The sequence below is a fragment of the Eptatretus burgeri genome, chromosome 11 (genome assembly GCF_056783735.1).
Source record: "Eptatretus burgeri isolate ZD-2024b chromosome 11, Ebu_testis_v1, whole genome shotgun sequence".
Taxonomy (NCBI): Eukaryota; Metazoa; Chordata; class Myxini; order Myxiniformes; family Myxinidae; genus Eptatretus; species Eptatretus burgeri.
The window spans coordinates 20,698,229-20,718,816 of record NC_140971.1 but is presented as its reverse complement, the minus strand read 5'-3'; the positions used below and the strand labels follow the sequence as shown (position 1 = coordinate 20,718,816).

The following is a 20,588-nucleotide window of genomic DNA, read 5'->3' as shown; positions in this document are numbered from 1 at the left end:
CTACTCACCAATATATTATACTGTATGTACTTTTGTTGTGCATTTTTATTTCCATTTTACAATAAAAGGCAAATGATCCCAATGATTTGTATTCAGTGAAAATCCTACAATGAAATGTTGTCTCCATTATTAATTCCCCCTTTGACCCCCAGCCTCCAAAATGCTAATTTTATCGAACATTGTGTCATGCCAGTCTTGGTTTCTTTTTTTTTTGTCTTTCATTGCAGGTCGATCTATGCGACCTATGAACAGGAGCTAACGGTGGCTGGCTTGTGGGCTTTTCGTTTCACCCCTCCGGCCTCCGTTTTTGCCAATGCGTCAACCAACCCGGCCAACGCTGGCTTCTGTACTCCGACTGGAAATTGCCTTGGCTCAGGAGTACTCAACGTCAGTGTCTGCAAACAGGGTACAAGTCTTCACGAGGATTATTATAATTTACAAACTCTATTCTGGCCCACGCGAGACTATTTCAAAGTGCAATTTTTAAAATAACACGTTTTTTTTTGTTGTTGTTGTTGTTGTTATGTTTTTGTTTTGTTTTTGTTTTTAACCAGGAGCACCCATTATCATGTCTTCTCCACACTTCTATCAAGCTGATCCACAATATGTGAATTCCGTCGAGGGCTTGAAGCCCAACAAGCAGAAACATCAAACGTTCATTGATATCCATCCTGTGAGTTCTACTTCCCAGGCACTTTAACTCTCTTCTCTTCACGTATCTGCACCCCAGGTCGAAAAACCAGTTAAAACCAGTACACATTTTCAACTGGTCTCTATTGGTTCTAATTGGTCTTTAACTGGTCTCTATTGGTTTCAACTGGTACCAGTTAAATTCAGTCAGAATTCCAATTTCCCAGTTGAAAAAACCAGTAGCTCATATTTGTACCAGTTAAAGTCTTACTGGATCCAGTTGATACCAGTTGCAATGTACTGGTCCCAGTTGATACCAGTTGCAATGTACTGGTCTCCCAGTTGATACCAGTTACAATGTACTGGTCCCAGTTGATACCAGTTAGTTAAATACATGTATTTCAACTGGTAATATATCACTCTATTCCAATTTCCATATTAAAACCAGTAAGAAACCAACTGGCTTTACTGGTACCAGTTGGCTACTGGTTTTCAACTGGTACCAGTTGACCAGTAAGCTACTGGTCTTTACTGGTTTTTTGACCTGGGACAGTCCATCTCTGATAAACGAACTGGTAGTTCCGTGTTTGGAAAAGGAATGGCTTGAAAAGTATAATGATAACATGAAGGGATCTCACATTTTTGTGCTTCCGTCAAAACGATGTTCTGTCGTATGTTGTGTCCGTTGTAGTACATCGGTTTCCCTGTGCGCGCTGCGAAACGTCTGCAAGTGAACGTGCATGTACAGAAATGGCATCTTGTTGAGTACGTACCTACAGCTCACGTCACACCACATTGATATTGCTAATCTCAAGAACGAGCTAACAGGATATCTCGGGGGTAGTGCATTCATCTTTTGAGCTGCGTCGTCTGGGTTTGATTAGCATGCTCAGTGTGCTTTGTGAGCAGGGCATTTCACGTATGAACGTGTCGTCCCTGGGGGCTTTCCATCTGCTCGCATTTGCTGTTGGATGTTGAAGATACCACGATATCCTTCAAAAAGAGGAGGCCAATATGTGCTGAAAATTCCTGCTGTGATCAACAGATATCATGGGATCAAATTGATCTCATCTTTTCAAGACTTATTGTAAATGGGATCTTTAATGTCTACAAATATGCGGGCAGATGAAATAGCCAGCTTAATGTCCCTTCTGAATGACTGCAGGCTGAAGGAACCTGAAGCCTCCTGTTAATTGCCTTATTTTATTGCTCTACCAGATGGCAGTTTTCTTTATTATTCTCTTCGGTTCAGTCCCATTTAAAATCAAATGTAGGAACAGGCAGATTTAAAGCTGTGCACACTGCCAGCTTTTTATACAGATGTAATGGCTCATGGAAGAGCAGAATAATTACAGAGCATAAAGGGTCAACAGATGAAATATGGTGAATGGGAAACAGGTGGACAATAATATAAGAATACATAGAGTATGAAGGTAAGACTTGCATTTGATTCGGGGGAGGGGGGGGGGGTTGGGGGAGTCTCAACAGATGTAGAATGACTTCAAGTTAAAGATGGGAGAGAGCATTCGGTGGCACTGCACAGCAGATTTGAAGGCCTGGAAGGAAGAACATCAGATAAGAAACTTGGAAAGACAGTTCCATATGCAAGACGAGAGAGATCAAACAAATGGAGGTGAACAATTAAGCTCAGACTTTGGGAATGTAACAAGCTAAGCATTCCGAGTGGAACACCTGTTACCTGGTGGAGGTGTGGGGATGGGGGTAGAGGTCAGTGATTGAGCACAGAACGTAGGAGGAAAAAGACCAGATTGGAGCTGGAAAAAGACTGCGAGGCGACCAACCTGCCAGTACTGGTTGAGAAGTCCCTGAGACTCCACCTGATCCTGTTATGAGATGCCTTTAACATGGAGGGCCTGAGACTCAATGGCCTCGAGCGGGGAAAGATGGGATGCAACAGCATTATCCCATCAAGGAAGTATATATCATGATGCTTTAGGTGAAGCCCTTGCATGTTGAGGATGACAGACGAAGGATTGGCCCTGTGGGGAATTCCAAGGTGGCAGTCAGCTTTGGAAGCCAAGTTGAAGATTTGATATTACCAAAAATAGTATAACAGATCATGAGGCCCAGGAGCTCCATAGACTGTACCTCTCTCCAAGAGGCTGAATGAAGAAATATTTTGAGGAAGGGGGGAGGAGGGGGGGAGGGTGGGTAGAAGAATGTTAAATTGGTCTTGTACTCAATCTGGTTTATTATTCACTGTTGATTCTAAGCCAAGTTAGATCTTGCATGGTCATGGATGAATGGTGATGATTATCATTTTGGACAATAATAATTATCGTTCACTTGATCCAATTTGGTTGAGAACCAACACTAGACAGGTCCTCTAGTTACAGGGTGATGTTGGTTCAAGCAGGAGGTGACAGTAATGGCACATAATGGCATACTCTTTTTGAAAGGCTTCATGAGATGTCTGTTGATGTCCAACAGCAGATGCTAGTATACGGATCACCCGGCTTAATGCCTTTCCAAAGGACCACTCATTGATGCGACATTCTGCTTACGAAATAACCGAATGACAGTTTATCGTCAGTTTGTGAATTGAACCCAAACCAAAGAGCTCAAAGGTGAGTACGTTACCTTTGAGCTATTCAGTCAGCTCAATATGATAATTGGTAGAGGTGTAATTAAAGTGACAACAGGTATAAGCCTCTTCATATCCTATAGTGGGATGCTTTTATTAAGCTTATACCTAGTGTCGAGTTTCTCCAACTAGTGCCCCGAAGTTTTTAATGGGATCTCAGTGTTTCTTACACTCCCTCGGAGTACTAAACTACCATCTAGGGGGTTTTTTGGTGGGTTTTTTTTTCTTCTTTTTTCTCCCAATGTCCGAGCTGTATCTTGGATCCGGCTGGGATTTTCAGAATGAAATTTTGCATCAATAATGGGAATAAATGGTATGCGAGTTGACATAGTTTGTTTGACCCTGACATCATTTCAAGGTCATGACCCAATAATAGACATTTTAACATTTTTCACCATAACTCCATAAAGGTTTTTCCATTCAGACTGGAATTGCCCTTTCGAGATAGCCTAGAGTAAGGTACAGTTACGCTTCATTTACATCATACCCCGAGGATTTAAAGGTAAACGTCAAATAGCGCTCTGAAAAAAAAAAACACCCTATTTTTCTTGTTGCTGAATTTTTCAAATGTGGAATTTCAAAGACTGCTTGCATCACGCGAGTGTACCTGCACTGTAGTTGTGCTAGTGATATTTCATTAGTGTCCTTGACCTACTCTTCTCGGATTGTGACCGAATTAACAATAAACACTTTTTTGATCAGAGCTTGAATAATGTTCCTCCGATTTTCATGGTGTTGAGTTTCCTGGATATATTGGAGATGGAGACACATTTCCTCAATATATACTTTATCCCTAAGTGTTTAAGGTAAAGGTCACATGGCATTCCGAAAAGAAATAAGGCCATCGTGTGCGCTGGGGGATGCTAACCTTGTCGATCACTTTGTGATCGCAGATATCTGATTCATATTATTTTTCTTCATTCTCAAGGATTGCTTCTATGGGATGTCCCTTAAATAAGTAACCATTTGTCTGCCTCCGCTGACGAAGTCGCCAGAGGCATTATGTTTTCAGGTTGTCCGTCTGTTCGTCTGTACATATGTATGTACGTACGTACGTACGTACGTCCGTTTGTGCTAATTTTCTCTGTTTTCACTGCAACCGCTTATTCGATTGACACAAAACTTTCACCATATTTTCACCATGAAGACTCATGTAGAATGTTTTAATGATAGTTATGATGACATAGGTCACGTCCTGTGCCAACCATGTTGGAAAAAAAGGAAAAACTTATTGAATTTCGGAAATATGGTGAGGCTTTCAGTAACAGCGATAATACTGAAACCACTCCAGGGAAAAAAAAAGTAAACTTGGCACGTGTCAAGTACTCCCCATGGGAAACAAATATGAATTTGTTTTTGATGACGTCACAGGTGGCTTCGTTATGACATCATAATTGCATACATCAAACGCTTTATCTGATCAGTATGAAAAATTTTGAGAGTCATCTATGGCTGAATTGTGTGGGGGGGGGGAATTGATGACGTCATCGGTCACGTGGTTCGACAACCTTTTTTATGTGGGCGGAGGCATATCTGGCGACGTCGCGACGTTGAAATGTGTCCTTCTAGTTTATTTATTGAATACAACAATCATATAGAACAGTTGGAGTGATGTTTGAGGTTTTGTTTATACCCAACGTGTCCAGCTTCTCCTTCAATACACTTCTGGAAAAATTGAACGAAATTATCCATAACCTTTGCACAGATGGCACAGGATATGCCCTGAACAGCATTGGTGATGCGATCTCGTAGCTCATCCCAGGACTGTGGACTCGTGCCATAAACTCTGTCCTTGATGAAACTCCACAAAAAAATTCACAGGGAGTCAGGCCCGAAGATCTTTGGGGGGGGGGAGAAATGTGTCCAACATGCTGATCCATTGATGAAGGACCATTAAATCAAGGAATTCACGAACAGCTCCTGCGCAAAATAAGTAAACGAACATTAAATGAAAGAGAAGGTGGACATGTTATGTACTAAACAAAACTTCCAACTTTACTCTAACTGCTCCATATAAGTTTCAATCAGAAAGTTGTGCATGCTTGTTGGAGTCAACAAATAAAGTGGGTACCTATTTCAGGGACACCCTGTACATTCCAAAGCAGATTCCCAACACGAAAGCTAACCATTGCTCTGTTTCACCAACAGGCAAACGGGAAACATAAGGACCCTCGTGTTTCCTGTGATGTTTCTCAGTGAGGTGAGTCCCCCAAAACGCCCAACTTTCACTCAAAAGTGATCAATATTGCTTTATGACTGATTTCAAATGCATCGACAACTCGACGATACACTGTTGCCTCTGTAAAGAAAATAGAAAACGAAAATAACATTTAAAAAATATTGCTTGTGGTTCAAGGTCATTGGTATTTGTTTGTAATAATATGGACGTGTAATCTTTCAACATTTTCTGCTTTGTCTGCTTGCTTTATGGAATGTCTAGTTTGCCCATTTTTCCTGTACTTCCGATGTCTGGGCATTGCACATGTCTTGTGCTTTCTTTACATGATTCTTAAAAATGCTGAAGTTACGATACTCATTGTAATAATGGCATTAATACTGAACAATATTACACTTGGAGAGTTTTTTATTATTATGATTATTACTATTATTAGGATTATTATTATTTTTATTATTATTATTAGTATGAATATGAATGCACTCTTATATCGTTTATTTGCAACACAACTTGGAAGACCTGGGATTTCCTGCGTCAAATGTATTTGAGGATGAAGACTGAGTCCTTAAACATCCTGTTTCTTGCCACAGGATATCAGATCTTCATTGATTGATATTCACTGCTGCAGCCCTCTGTTTATGAGGCTAAGAAACATGATGAACTCCTACCCTTTAGCTACTTGAATATGCTGCATCGAGGAGTACACAGGATCTAAATTGTGTCCTAAATGTTGATGATTATGATTATGATGTGCAGTACTCTTTACGGAGCGTTGGTGCTGCCGAAGCAGTTTCTTGGCAAGGGTTATACTGGGTGGTTTGCCATTACCTCCACAGCATTGTTTGTCTGTTCTTTATGCTCTTACATGCTGAGAATCAAGCAAGGAAGCATCATATACCATTTTAAAGTCTTTGGTATGACTCGGATGGGATTCGAACCACTGAATTCCCAGGCTCAGAGCTGACGCTCCAACCATGACACCTGAGTGGACATCTGGTGTCACGATTGTTACGCAACATTTAAAACAAATGTAGAAAAATCAGTGACCCACAATGCACCTTCTGTTATTTTTAACTCCATAAGCCCATAGTCTTCATTGTACAGATGGGTTTAATTAACTTCATATGCAATGAGCTGTTGGTTGCCAAATAACGATGTGGCTCTTGTAAAGAATTTCCAGATAGCAGCTGCAGCGTATGCACTTTTCTTGATAGGACTACAAAGTTTTACTGCCTGGGTGAGCATACCCACTTCTAGAAACCTTTGGACTCATTTAATTTGGCAATACAATGATGTTGTGCATAAGCCATAGTGTGATGCCACTTTGGGTGTGCATGGTGATTATTTAATTTAACAACAATAAATTACCAAGACTCAGTGATGTAATATTATAGTTCGAGTGTCTGCTCTGAGTCTGTCTGAAAGGTCGGTGGTTTGAACCCCAGCCAAGTCATACCAAAGATTTGAGAAATGATACATACTGTTTCCTCGCATGATGCTCAGCATTTAAAAGGATAGAGGAAAGATAGACAACTATATATATATATATATATATATATATATATATATATATATATATATATATATATATATATATATATATATATCTGTATATATATATATATATGTGTATATATATGTATGTGTATATATATACATATATATATATATACATATACATATATACATATATATATATATATATATATATGTATATATATATATATATATATATATATATATTATCCCTGTGTCGTAAGAGGCTACCAGGGTTACGTCAGGAAGGGCATCCGGCGTAAAACATGTGCCAAATCGCAATGCGGATCAGACGGATGATCCGCTGTGGCGACCCCTAACAGGAGCAGCCGAAAGAAGAAGAAGAAGAAGAAGATATGTATATATATATATATATATATATATATATATATATATATATATATATATATATATGTATATGTATGTATATATATATATATATATGTATACATATATATGTATGTATACATATATATATATATATATATATATATATATATATATATATATATATATGTATACATATATATATATATGTATACATATATATACATATATATATATGTATACATATATATATATATATATATATATATATATATGCAGGATCCCTGTGTCGTAAGAGGCGACCAGGGTTGCGTCAGGAAGGGCATCCGGCGTAAAACATCTGCCAAATCACTATGCGGATCATACGGATGATCCTCCGCTGTGGCAACCCCTAACGGGAGCAGCCGAAAGAAGAAGAAGAAGATATATATATATATATATATATATATATATATATATATATATATATATATATATATATATATATATATATATATATATATATATATATATATACAGGGTGTCCCAAAAAAATATACAACTTTTCATCTGCAAAGAGGATGGTCATAACATATATTTTTTAAAAAGATATATGGCTGGGTAGAAAGCTGGAAGGTTGAAGTTTATTGTACCAATGTCAAAATTGCCTCCAAAATTTAAATTTTGGTATAGAATCGTCGTTTTCTTTTAGACCACATGTTCGACGTAGGCTCCACATTGTCCGATCACTGCCTGCAAACGCGTTGTCATGTTCTCCATCACTTTGGGAAACGTTTCCTGAGGAATGTTCTTGATTTCTCGGTGGATGTTTTCCTTCAGCTGATCAAGTCTGAGGCCTAGGGTTTCCATAGATCCTGTCCTTGAGATACCCCCACAAGAAGAAGTCTGGAGGAGTAAGGTCAGGGAAATACGGTGGCCACTCAACGTCTTCGTAGAGGGAGATAAAGCTGCCCTCAAAATGTTGGTTGAGAAAACGCCTTGTTTCCCTGGCTGTGTGGGGCGGTGCCCCATCCTGCTGGAACCACTAGGTTCTCATCTGGATCAGGTTGTTTCTCCTTCGGGCCTGAGTACGTAGCTCAGGCAGATAGAATTCCTGAATCATTTCGCGATAGTTCCTCTGGTTTACCATGCAAGTGGGTCCCTGGTCATCTTCAAAGAAGTATGGACCAATTATCCCATACCAACCAACCGCCACCCACATGGTGACTTTGAGAACAGATTGAGACACCAGTTCAGTTGATGCATTACCAGATTTTTCAGTTCCCCAGTACCAAAAGTTTTGCTTGTTTACCTCCCCGGACAAGTGAGCACGGCATTTCTCCGTCATGTGAAGTTTTTTGAGGAAGTCTGCAACTTCCTCCAACTTTCCTGAGAACCAATTTGGAAAGTCTAGTCGTTTGCATTTCTGTTGATCAGTAAGCACCGTTTCCGTTTGAATTTTGTATGGAAAGACATGAATGTCTTGGCGAAGGATCCTCTGAACGGTGCTCTTATGAATGTTTGTCTTGGCAGAAAGTCGTCGAATCGATTTTTTTGGACTCTGAACGACCGCCTGTCTCACCATTTCCACATTTTTTTCACTACGACCTGTTGTCTTCCGACCACTGTGACCCTTGTGAAGGTCACAGATGGTTCCCACATTGGTAAACTTTGCGATGGTGCACTTTATTGTCCGAACGTTTGGTGCATGGCGCAAGTGGATACCGGAATGTCTTGAGTAAAGACGTTGCACCTGTATGACACTTTTTGTCTGGTGCCAAAGTTCAACAATTTTTGTAAGTTGTTGTACGGTATTTTTTATTTTTTTTGGCATTTTTCTGGCGCTTGCTTGGTATCAAAATAAACTTCAGTGTCGCTGCAACAAGAAATGAAGCATCAGTGACAAAATTATTGCTTTTTTAGGATCAAACGAAGCATTTTAAAAGTTGTATTTTTTTGGGGCACCATATACTATACTGAACAAAAATATAAACGCACCAACCTAAATATCTAAGTCAAGATTGCCATTATGGGAAAATGGTCAAACCGATTATATGTTTGAGCAATGGTTCCTTTGTTTTGCTCAAGACAGATGTTCCCATTGAAATTGACCACTCTGAGTGTGTGGACTCACACGTTGAGTAATCCTTCCCATGAGCACCATGGGGCTTGACAGAGTGATGGTCAGTGAGCGTGACCAGGACACAAACACTCCCTATAGCTTGCCCTATAAAAGGCCTCCCCAAAATGTGGACTGGTGCCAAATGTCAAGATGCAACAGATGTCACAAATCTTGAGGGAGCACGCCATTGGCATGCTGAATGCTGGGACATCAGTACGGGCCGTTGCAGCACACTTCAATGTCCACCACTCCACCATTAGCCGCCTGAGAACGCGCCTCAGAGAGACTGGAAGCACTGTGAACCGCCCACATGCCCGGCGACCATGTGTGACCACCGCCGGTCAGGATCGTCACATGAGGCTGCAACATCTCCGGGATCGACTCCGACTGGCCACGAGGACTGCCGATGAGACTGTCGGGCTGCATAACAGGCGCATTTCAGCCCAGACGGTGCGTAACCGCTTGAGGGAGGCCAACCTCTGAGCCCGCCGACCACACCGGGGACTCGACCTCACTGCAGTCCGGCGTCAGACCCGACTGAACTGGGCCAATGTTCACTTGCGCTGGACCCTCGCACGATGGAGGAGAGTGCTGTTCACCGATGAGTCGCGGTTCCAGCTGTATCGGGCTGATGGCAGACTCCGCGTCTGGCGTCGGGCTGGGGAGCGCTACACCGACGCCAATGTCCTTCGTCGGGTGTCACACGGTGGTGCCAGTGTTATGGTGTGGGCAGGCATATGCCATGGAGAGCGCACTCGGCTTCATTTCATTGAAGGCAACTTGAACAGGCAGCGGTACAGGGATGAGATACTCAGACCCATCGTCGTGCCGTTTGTGCGCCTTCACCATGTGACGTTTCAGCACGACAATGCTCGCCCCCATGTTGCCAGGATCTGCATGGACTTCCTCGGTGAGGAGGACATTGATGTCCTCGACTGGCCTCCATATTCTCCCGACATGTCGCCCTTCGAGCACCTTTGGGACGTTCTTGATCGACGCGTACGACAACGTTACGCAGTCCCAGAGAACGTCCGCCAGCTCCGTGTGGCTCTCCAGGAGGAATGGGAAAACATCCCTCAGGCCACCATCGATAATCTGGTGATGTCCATGTGCCGGAGATGCACCGCTCTGCGCGACACCAACGGTGGACACACCCGCTACTGACTGTGTGAACTCTGACAGTGACACCTCGGTTGTGTCAGCTGTTGTAGCACAAAGACTGTCGCCAGAATTCTCAAGGAACTCTTTGAAATTTAATGCTCAATTGTCATGGATTCTATAACCAAATTGTTGTGAAGATTTAGTATTAATGAGTTCGAGGTAAAATAGTAACAATCGCTTGGTGCGTTTATATTTTTGTTCAGTGTATATATATATATATATATATATATATATATATATATATATATATATATATATATATATATATATATATATATATATATATATATATATATATATATATATATATATATATATATATATATATATATATATATGTTGGCAATACCAGTCGTGCAGGCTTTGGTGGACCTAATGGCCTCCTGCATGGAAGTTCATTGGAAAGAAACGTTTTATTAACTGTTGGTTTTCTTCTCTTTTAAGGCAATTTCCTTAATCGTCTCCTTATTTGCACTTTTACAATGTGCAGTGTTGAAAACCACCAGTTACTTTCATGAAGATGTCTGTCAAAGAGAGAGAGAAGGGGGGAATGGGGGCTGGAAATAAGGGAGGTAATGGGGGCTGGAAATAAAAATGCATTTTTTGTGTATATATTGTGTGCGAGTGTGTAGATATATAATGTATATGATATTTATATATCAGCCTGGTGTTGGCTTTGTGGTTAGGGTGGCGGCTTGGGATCCCAGGGTCCTGAGTTCAAGCCTCGTTGGGCCGCTGAATGAATACACCAGGGGGTTGACTCAGCCTGTCATCCTTCTGAGGTCGGCAAAATGAGTACCAGTGTGTACTGGTAGAGGGGCACTGCATCAGCGACGCAGTCGTGCTTTCACGAAATGATAGCTACCCCAGCAGCTAAGATGCCATGCGCAAGAAGAAGACTTCTATATCACCCTGGTGATGTCCATGCCTCTGCCCCCATTTTTCTCCCCCTCTCCCCACCCTCCCAGGAGGCACTAAATTAGTGAATTGGATTAATCGTATTGATGGAGCACAGGTATGATGGGCCAAATGGCCTCCTCCTGTGTTAAAGTTCTGTGTGGTTTGGAGGAAAAGCAGAATATGAGTAACATGGAAGAGTTGAGATAAAAATGGGGGATTCTCTTTCATATCGTCTGTTACATGGTAACTTGTAAGGTTGTAAAAGTACAGGTAACCAATAAAAATGTTGGAAGTTATCTTTTAGAGATGTTTGAACTTTGGTCTGTAAGTTGATGAAGTTTGATGTTTCTTGCACTTGCTGGGGTATTTGTATTCCTTGCACATTCACCATTGGATTAAAGTTTCACTTTATGTGACACATGGGGAGAAGGTCAGAGCCTGCTCCACTAGTTCATGAACCAATAGTTCTGTACATTTGGAGATAAAATTAAAGTATGGAGAAGTGTAAGACTTCAATGAAATGAACAGATTTACACCTTTTTGACTCCAAATTAGTCAGTATTTTAATTGGCTCCCCCACCCATCCCCAGTGACACGATGACGATATCGGAGTAGCCAGTGACCCATTGATAATTATGGGGCGCGTTATTTATTTTTGTGTTCATAATTGAGGCTCATGGAAGAGTGAAGTGGCAGATTGTAAAACGGCAATGTGTTGATTGGGGCAGTGGGGTCACAGTTGGACACAAACAGTCAGAGGGCAAAATGGGGTTGGGGTTAGATTCTGGTCGAACAATGGATAAAATAAACAGGACTTTTATTGAGGTATGCCAACTGCTGAGGGAGGCATGGAGAAGTTAACGTTTCAGGCATGAACCCTTTTTCGTTCTGACGAAGGGTCAATGCCCAAAACATCAGCTTCTCCTTGCCTCCCTTGGCAGTTAGCATACCTCGATCAAAGTTTCTGCATGTCGACCTGTCCACCAATCCAGATAGACACTGCAGCCTTCACCAGCAAAACTAGTTCTCATAATCATTCTTCTTTGATTATGGTCGACTTTACTGGACTGTATTTCAACAAAATGTACAACCTTAACCATGCACCGCCGTGTGCATCATTAGGTGCGTATTGATGAAACTCGTTGCGCATGTGCCACAGAACATGGAGCTTGAACCCAAAGCGGTAGGTGAGCTTGCACAATTGCAGCTTCAGATCTCCTTGCTCCTCAACATCCCATACATCCTCATAGCACTGGCCGGGTTGTTCGCACTGGTGGCTGCCTGGCTGGCCTGCCGTCATGCTCGGGCCACATCCAGGGTAAGTCTTGTATTGACAGATGCACCTGAGGTTAGTGAGGAAGTCCAAAATGGGATTCTCCTGCTTTCCTGACTCACAACAGACAGAATTACTTTGCACACAATCAGCACCGTTTTATTTGCAGTTTTTAGCAGGAAAATTGTTTTTAATGTAATACAATTAACATTTCTGAATTGAAATGAAAATATATTTTCTTAACTAAGCTCATGCGTAAAGATGAATTATGCATTTACAGATTGCTGCTCATTGGCTTGTGAATGCAGGGATCAGCTGCTTTTGCTTTATTAAATAGTTTTATTCACAACAGATTGGAATTCAACAAGCATGGACAGCACTGAGCTCACATTAACAGTAGAATACAGATAATTGATTGCCCTTTGGAGTCGAAGAAGGCTGTTCACATGAAACATGCGAACCATCTGTTCAATAGGTTTAAAGTGCAGAAGCTACAGCCAAGACAGGAACCACGCTCTGGGAGATAGCAAACAGTGTAACTGCTTCTGATGGAACCTCCAAGAACACCAGACCGCTATTACTACTACTACTACTACTACTACTACTACTACTATTACTACAGTCCAGCAGGGATTTGTAATTGGTTCAAGGGTACTCGCTTACTCTTTGCGAAGGACACTGTGGGATCTTTAAGGTTCACGAACTAATGCTAGCCTATGGGACACCCAGTTTAATGTCCATCCGAGGGACGGCACACACGTTGATGCATTGCTGTGCATGCGAAAAACCAAGAAGACGATTTATAACTGATTCAAATTCGAATGTAGGTGAGACAGCTCAGAGGTAAGTCATATTAACAGTGAATGATCAGTGGAATTGTGGGTTTGTTTGTTTTTTTTTAAACGGTGCATTCTTCTTGCACTACCTTTACCTCTATGGGCTGCCAGGAGAGCCTCGACCTAAAGGTATGCACCCTCGACATGGCTCAGCTCACTGGTCAGGGTTTTCTGTCGTCGTCATGCTGAGCTTGTCCTCATAAGTTATTGATGTTTATTGGACTTGTTGGGATTTTTATAAGACTTCCATCTTTATCTTTAAATTAAATATTTAATTTATATTACACAAGCATGGGAACTCAGCGTTGCCCGGTGCTGTTCTAATCCTGTTGGCATTTTGTAGAAATCAAAAAATATATATATTTCAATTTTTTTGTGAGGGCCTGAAACACTTGTCTTCACCCACTAAGGAATGGAATGAGGAATAATTTAATATTTACTTTCACAAAGCTATCAAGGCTTAGGCACCATACTGTATAGCGATTTCAAATTTAAAATCCCAACTTTAAAAGAAATCTAAATTATCAAAAAAAAATTTTTTTTGCATAAACACTCCCCAGCACTCATTGATGAACCTCTGAAAGTTTGATGAAGATCCATTTGGCCATCTCCGAGAAAAATGAAGACACAGACAGACAGACACACAAACGGCTCTCTTATAGTAGATATATATATATATATATATATATATATATATATATATATATATATATATATATATATATATATATATATATATATATATATCAGTATAAGGTCAGATAATGCCAAGTACTCGCTAATAGATATACAAGAGATATATATCAGTATAAGGTCAGATAGTGCCAAGTACTCGCTAATACTACTATGACTGTTACTACTACTTCAATTGCCCCAATTATTTCAACTGGGGAACGTTTTTGGCTCAAGTCTTTAACAAAGCGATTGGGCCAGGCTTCACATTCAACTGAATGTGCCAGGAATTTGTAAATCTGTTCAGGGTTCCAGCGACAACTAGCCTACTCCTTGTAATATACACCGTGGAATCGCTAATGTCCACCAACTAACAGTAGCAGACAGGATACCAGGTTTCAACATGCATTAGAGAGCACTTCGTGATGTAACGCCTGCCTGCGAAGCGCTAGTCGGAACAGATATCTAACCCGGAGGAGACACTAGTAATCGAATACCCTTCCAATATGCATTTTGCCAAGGAAGAATAAAGGTTGCTACTGAAATCCTTGAGGGAAGAGGCAAGGTTTTCTACATTTGTGGCAAAGGTGAAGTCTCGTCGTCGTCCTGAAGCAAGCATGCATTGTGCGCACTCCGACGATAATGCACGTTTTGAGGAAAATACCATTGAGCGTTAATGAGGCCATCACGAATTACGTGAATCTTGGAATGGTGCCGGTAGGCTGTAATCGGACAATATTCGTAAAAATAGGAAGACGATTTATAACTGATTCATATAACTGATATAATTTTTTTATGAACGTAGAAATTGCTTTGAAGATTTGCACATGACACTTTGTCCCAGATATTATCATCTCCAACAAGGATTTATTGGCTTATCTCGGGTAGCAGTAGAATGTGTTTCTCAGTTTGCAGGAGGTAATGGAGAAGGTATTTTGTTCCTGATACCTTTGTATCATATTAGCGGGGTATGCTTCCACATTGTAAGCAATGTCGAATCGTGCTTCCCCATTGTCTCAGGTCGCTCAGTTGCATTTGATTTTTCATTTATTTATATTTTCATCGACGAATGCTTTCCAAAGGTTATGTGAGTTTTCCTGGTGTAACAGCTTCGATGTCCATCAGCACGCAAAATTTCCGTGCTTCCTCATTGTCTTGGGTCGCTCACCTGCATTTATTTTTTTTCATTTATTTATATTTTCATTTACGGACGCTTTCCGTAAATTAAAATATGAAGCAATATGAACTATGCCCTAAATAATATCCCATTTTTAAATGCTCAAATTATTAATTCAATGCTAATCAAGACTGTCACCCATGATGGCTGCTCTGGCCATGAACTCTCACTTATCACTCACAACTGTTCATAGCTGGGGATACAAAAGGAAAGTGTTCTGTACTCGTTTTGTGCAGAGCAGCCACAAAGCCGTATCTCCAGAGGCGGTTTAACAAGTTGATAAAAAGGTTTGCACAAGTTGCAAGCAAGCACGATGTCTGTTTGTATACTGCAATCATTTGAGCAGAACCATACAGACCCAGCGATGTGATGAGATCAGCCAGCACAGCTTGGGTTAGCGTTTATGCCTCCAGAATTGCAGTACGCTTGGTCTGAAGACTGACGTCACATACCACATTTGTCTTTACTTCGTTACTTCACATATGCACATGTGATGGTGGTATGGTACGTAAAACCGTACTTGTTAATTCATCTCAATGTCCACTTGCGAAGCTTTATCTCTCTAAGTATATTGAGATGCTACGGCATAGCGTGCTCGGTTTAAATGGCCAACTGCAGTTGTTGCTGGTCTCTCTCCCCAAATCGAGTTGAATGTGTCATTCTACTATTAATTTGCAATTGTTCACTGGATTTCACACCAATACAATTTTTTATTGTGGACCCTTGGCATCAAAAATCTACGTATATCGAACAAACAGTTTCAAATGGAGCACACCGCCAATATTAGAACATTTAAATTGCATCAGATGTGGTAATAAGTGGGAATTGTTGCTCACAGCTTCCCAGCCCGATGACAGAAAACGCCATTTGCATTTTGACCCCTCCATCCCTACCCAGTTTAAAATCCCTTGCGGCCACGGGCAACTTGCGAGCAAAACAAATGATTCTTTGGGTCCAATCAGCTCCATTGCCAATGATCTTTTTATATATTTTATTTTGGATACCCTCACTTCATTTCTTCCACCATCTTCATACATTTAATAGCATTAATTTATGCCTTGCAAATTTCAAATTTTTGAGAACACTTTAAAATAAACTTTCATTATGTCTGCTTGAACATAACTGGTGCTTCATGGCCTCATCGAGCCAAAACTTCAACTGTCATCATGCCATTTAGCTGGGTGTGGGTACCTCCCTCACCTGCCATGGCACTTCAGAAAGACTTCTGCGGCTCATTGGGGCTGACACAATCTGTCAACTTCCTGACCCGCATCTCAACCAACAGTACTTCATCTCTTCTGGATGTGATTTTGACCAATTTCCCTGAAAATATCTGCTGTTCTTCCTCTGCTCCAATCGGTTCATCTGACCACTTGCTTGGCAAGGTAGACATGTCTGACTGTTATTAGAGAACCCCCTCAGTGCCGTCGAATCTGGCATTTCACTCAGGCCGACTGACAGGGACTTCAAGCAGCCATCAAACTTCGAGACTGGTCTCTCATCTCGACTTCCTCTGACACCATCTCATCCTGGGAATTCTTTCATAGAAACTTGCTCTCCCTCATGCACAGATTTATCCCATATTGTCTTCAGTTGTCCTACCCTTCCTCCCACCCATGGTACACTGAAGCTTGTGGCAAGGCAGTTGTCCTGAAACAACTTGCCTTCGCCTCATGGAAGACAAATCCAAATGAAGACAATCTCAGTTCCTTCCACAAAGCTCAGAACAAGTGTGTATCTACCCTCTGGAGAGCCAGAAAACATCTTCCTAACCTCAAGTCTGAACTCTCAAACCTCTCTTCCTCCTCCAAATCCTGGTGGCATCTAATCAAATGTGTTTCTGGTGCATGCTCCCCTCCATCCCCTCCCTTACCTCAAATGGCTGCACTGCTGATACTGCACGTAAAAAGGCTGAATGCTTAAACTCCGTCTTTGCTTTGAAATATTGTGTCCCAAACCCATCGCTTTCTGTACCCACCTTACCCAGTTGCACCCAGCTATTCCTAGATGATGTGACCTTTTCTCCTGACAAGGTGGAGAGCTTGCTGTCAAACCTCGACTCAGATTCTGCAACCGGTCCAGACGGCATCAGCCCACGTGTCCTAAAAACCTGCTCTGCTGCTCTTGCCTCACCCTCTCTCTGTTCTATTCACCCTCTCATTTGCTCAAGGTCATCTGCCATCTGCTTGGAAATCAGCAAACATTACCACCGTGCATAAAAAAGGTGCAAAAACTGATCCCTGCAATGACAGACCAATCAGTCTTCTCCCAATCATCAGCAAGGTTATGGAATCCATCATCGCTTCAGACATTAAATCCTTCCTCTTCTCCAATGGCTTGATTTCCGATCTTCAATTTGGATTCAGACCAGGTCACTCTACCCTGGATATGCTGCTTCTGCTTTTCCAACAATGGATGGAGGTCCTCAATGTCAGACATGAAATCAGAGCCGTATCCCTGAAAAATATCATGTGCTTTCAATACGGTCTGGCACCCTGCACTACTCACCAAACTCTCTTCCTATCGTGTCCAAGGCCATCTCCACTCATGGCTCGCAGACTTCCTCTCCTGTCGCAGTCAATCAATGTGTGGCCCTACATGGAGTTCTCTCATCCCCTCTTCCTGTCCAGGCTGGAGTTCCTCAAGGTAGCGTTCTGGGCCCTGTTCTTTTTCTAGTTTTCATCAATGATCTTTCTGACTGGAAAATCCTCTTTATCTCTTTCCTGATGACTCCACCCTCTGCCATACCATCTGTCATCCCTCAGATCAGCAAGCAGCAGCCTCTTCACTCTTTGCAGATCTGGATAAAATCACAAACTGGTCCAACACGTGGAACATGTCTTTCAATCCTGACAAATCTCACACTCTCACTATGTCTCTCAAAAAGGAATGTCTGGAACCCCCCCCCCCCCCATATACAGTACTTTCTCAACAATCCTCTCTCTCGCGATGAGGCTGAGTCTTTGGATCTCTCATTTTCTCACTGCAGGCAGATCACTGGTCTTTCTGCCTTCCACCATCTTCTCTCTGGCCTCACCACCCCCTACTCTGTCTGCGATGTGTCCTCCCACCACCCCCCCCCAACCCTCATATTTCCTCAGGGCGCTCAAGTTCCGCCAGCAACCCCCTTCCGGTAAAACTACAAAAAATCAAGAATCACTGCTCACCTTCATTCTTTCATTACTCCTTTTTCCTGCCTTTGGAACAAACTCCCACACTCTCCTCAATCCCACTCTTCCCTCCAGGGCTTCAAAACAGCTGTTCACCACCATCTCTTATCTTTCCCCATCCAAAACAATGATCTTTGCTACCCCCGTTAATCCATCCAAAGCCCACCTCCTTCAAATTCCCTGCTTTCCTTCCTGAAAGTCCTTGTAGTGTAAGGACCTGAAATTCCCTGTGGTGTCCATATTGTTGACCCCGTTTACCCCGCCCTATCCCTCTCCCTTCCACAAATCTCCTCGTGTCTCTGTTCCCCACTGTTTTGCTTCCCTCTCCTGCCCCTCTTGTCTCCTGATCCCCTTATTGTACGTTCTGTATGTTAGCTTTTATACGAGCTTCGACATTGTAGACAAAAAAAGCTTTGCTGGGGCCTGCACATGAGACGAGTCTCAAGACCGGCAGGCAGCAGCCTCTTCACTCTCTGCAAATCTGGATAAAATCACAAACTGGTCCAACACTTGGAACATGTCTTTCAATCCAGACAAATCCTGCACTCTCACTATGTCTCTCCAAACGGACCATCTGGAACCCCTCCCCCCCCCACTCCCCCTTCCCCCAACTGGGCATCCTCGACTTGCTCACATTTGCCATCTTGTCTTTTGTAGTCCAGGAGGAGAACGCTCCAGACATGATAAAGAACACTTTTAAAAACCCACTCAGCCACTTCTTCACCCACACATTGCTATTGACTGATCAGTTATGAAACTGTGATGCCTGTGGACTGTTAAGGCACCGAAAACGCTCGGAATTGGCCTTAGTGATCGTTGGCCGTTTCAGCACTAAAATTACATCAAGCTGCAGTAAAAGATAAGTATCCCAGATAACTGTCCTATTCTTTTTATAAAAACTACCTTATCAGATCATAAGACTACAGAAAGTGTAAAGACCCTCTGGGAAGGCCGCCATAAGAACATAGATTGCCTTTTTTTATACAATTCTTCACGGTGTACTTTCACCATTGCCACATATTATTGCTGTTAATTAGTCTTATTTATTTACTTGCCCCTCACTTTTTCTATGTACCTTGGCAATGAAGCTTACCGTCTGTGAATAATAAACCAGGCAGTCCAATGGGTTCATTTGAAGTAAGCAGAGAAGACCGTGGGTAAAGTTGTGATCCCGAGGTATCTGAAAACATGGATGGAAGGGGGGAGGTTGGTTATTGAAATCAAAAATTTTACAATTATATACATAATAAATGGATGCCCTCTTTGTGTTGTTTAACTTGTATGTATGCAAAGCTGAGGTTCGTGGAAGACTAAGAATACTGGAAAATGGGGAAATACACCAACAGTGGGAGTGGAGGGACACAACCGAGGGGGGGGGCACGGAGGAATAATGGGTCAGGGGAGGTGGAGACTGTTTGCAGCACTGATTTTTCAAGGGGATGCTTGTAATGCTGATTTATTTCTTTACCACACTTATTTCACATCTTTTATGAGAAGAACTAAAACTAATGTTTAAGTGTTGGAGTGCCCTTGCAATTGGTTCGAAGAGAAAAATAAAACATTCTGAATTGCACATGTCTTAACTACTAATACAACTACTATTACTAATAAAGAAGCAGTGTGCGCGTGCTCCTGGGTTCCACCTTCCACCCATTGGTTGGACAGTTCACCTGACTTCACCTACAATTTATATATGATGGCCACCATGTTGGTAATTACTTCAAAACTAAGTCAGTCATATTCACAATCGCCATGCCCTCCCTATAAGTTTTTCCTTCAGTGTAAAATCACCAAAGCGACAGTTAAAAGGATTTTGAGCCGATAGGCGTCACAGGCCTTGTGAAGATAGGCCTCAGCGATCGAGGCAGCATTCTTTTGTTTAAACACTGCCCAAATAACTATTTGGCCTTCTTTAAAGCAGCGTTTTTACCATGGAGGTCACACAGATCCTTGTTATTATTTCCGACTATTTTCTCTTAAAATAGTGCGTTGGACAAACAACTGTGATGGGCTGTGAAGTCAGT

The 20,588-nt window shown here is 41.8% G+C and overlaps 1 protein-coding gene across 2 annotated transcripts in view; it reads left to right on the top strand.

The window, feature by feature from the left end:
• SCARB2 (scavenger receptor class B member 2) overlaps positions 1-20,588 on the top strand; it is a 79,617-nt gene that overhangs the window by 46,320 nt on the left and 12,709 nt on the right. For both annotated transcript variants that reach the window (XM_085845461.1, XM_085845462.1), the window contains exons 7-11: positions 228-406; positions 555-673; positions 1,322-1,395; positions 5,384-5,435; positions 12,596-12,754. In XM_085845461.1, coding sequence (XP_085701587.1) covers positions 228-406; positions 555-673; positions 1,322-1,395; positions 5,384-5,435; positions 12,596-12,754 — 583 coding nt within the window. The remainder of the gene's footprint in view (positions 1-227; positions 407-554; positions 674-1,321; positions 1,396-5,383; positions 5,436-12,595; positions 12,755-20,588) is intronic.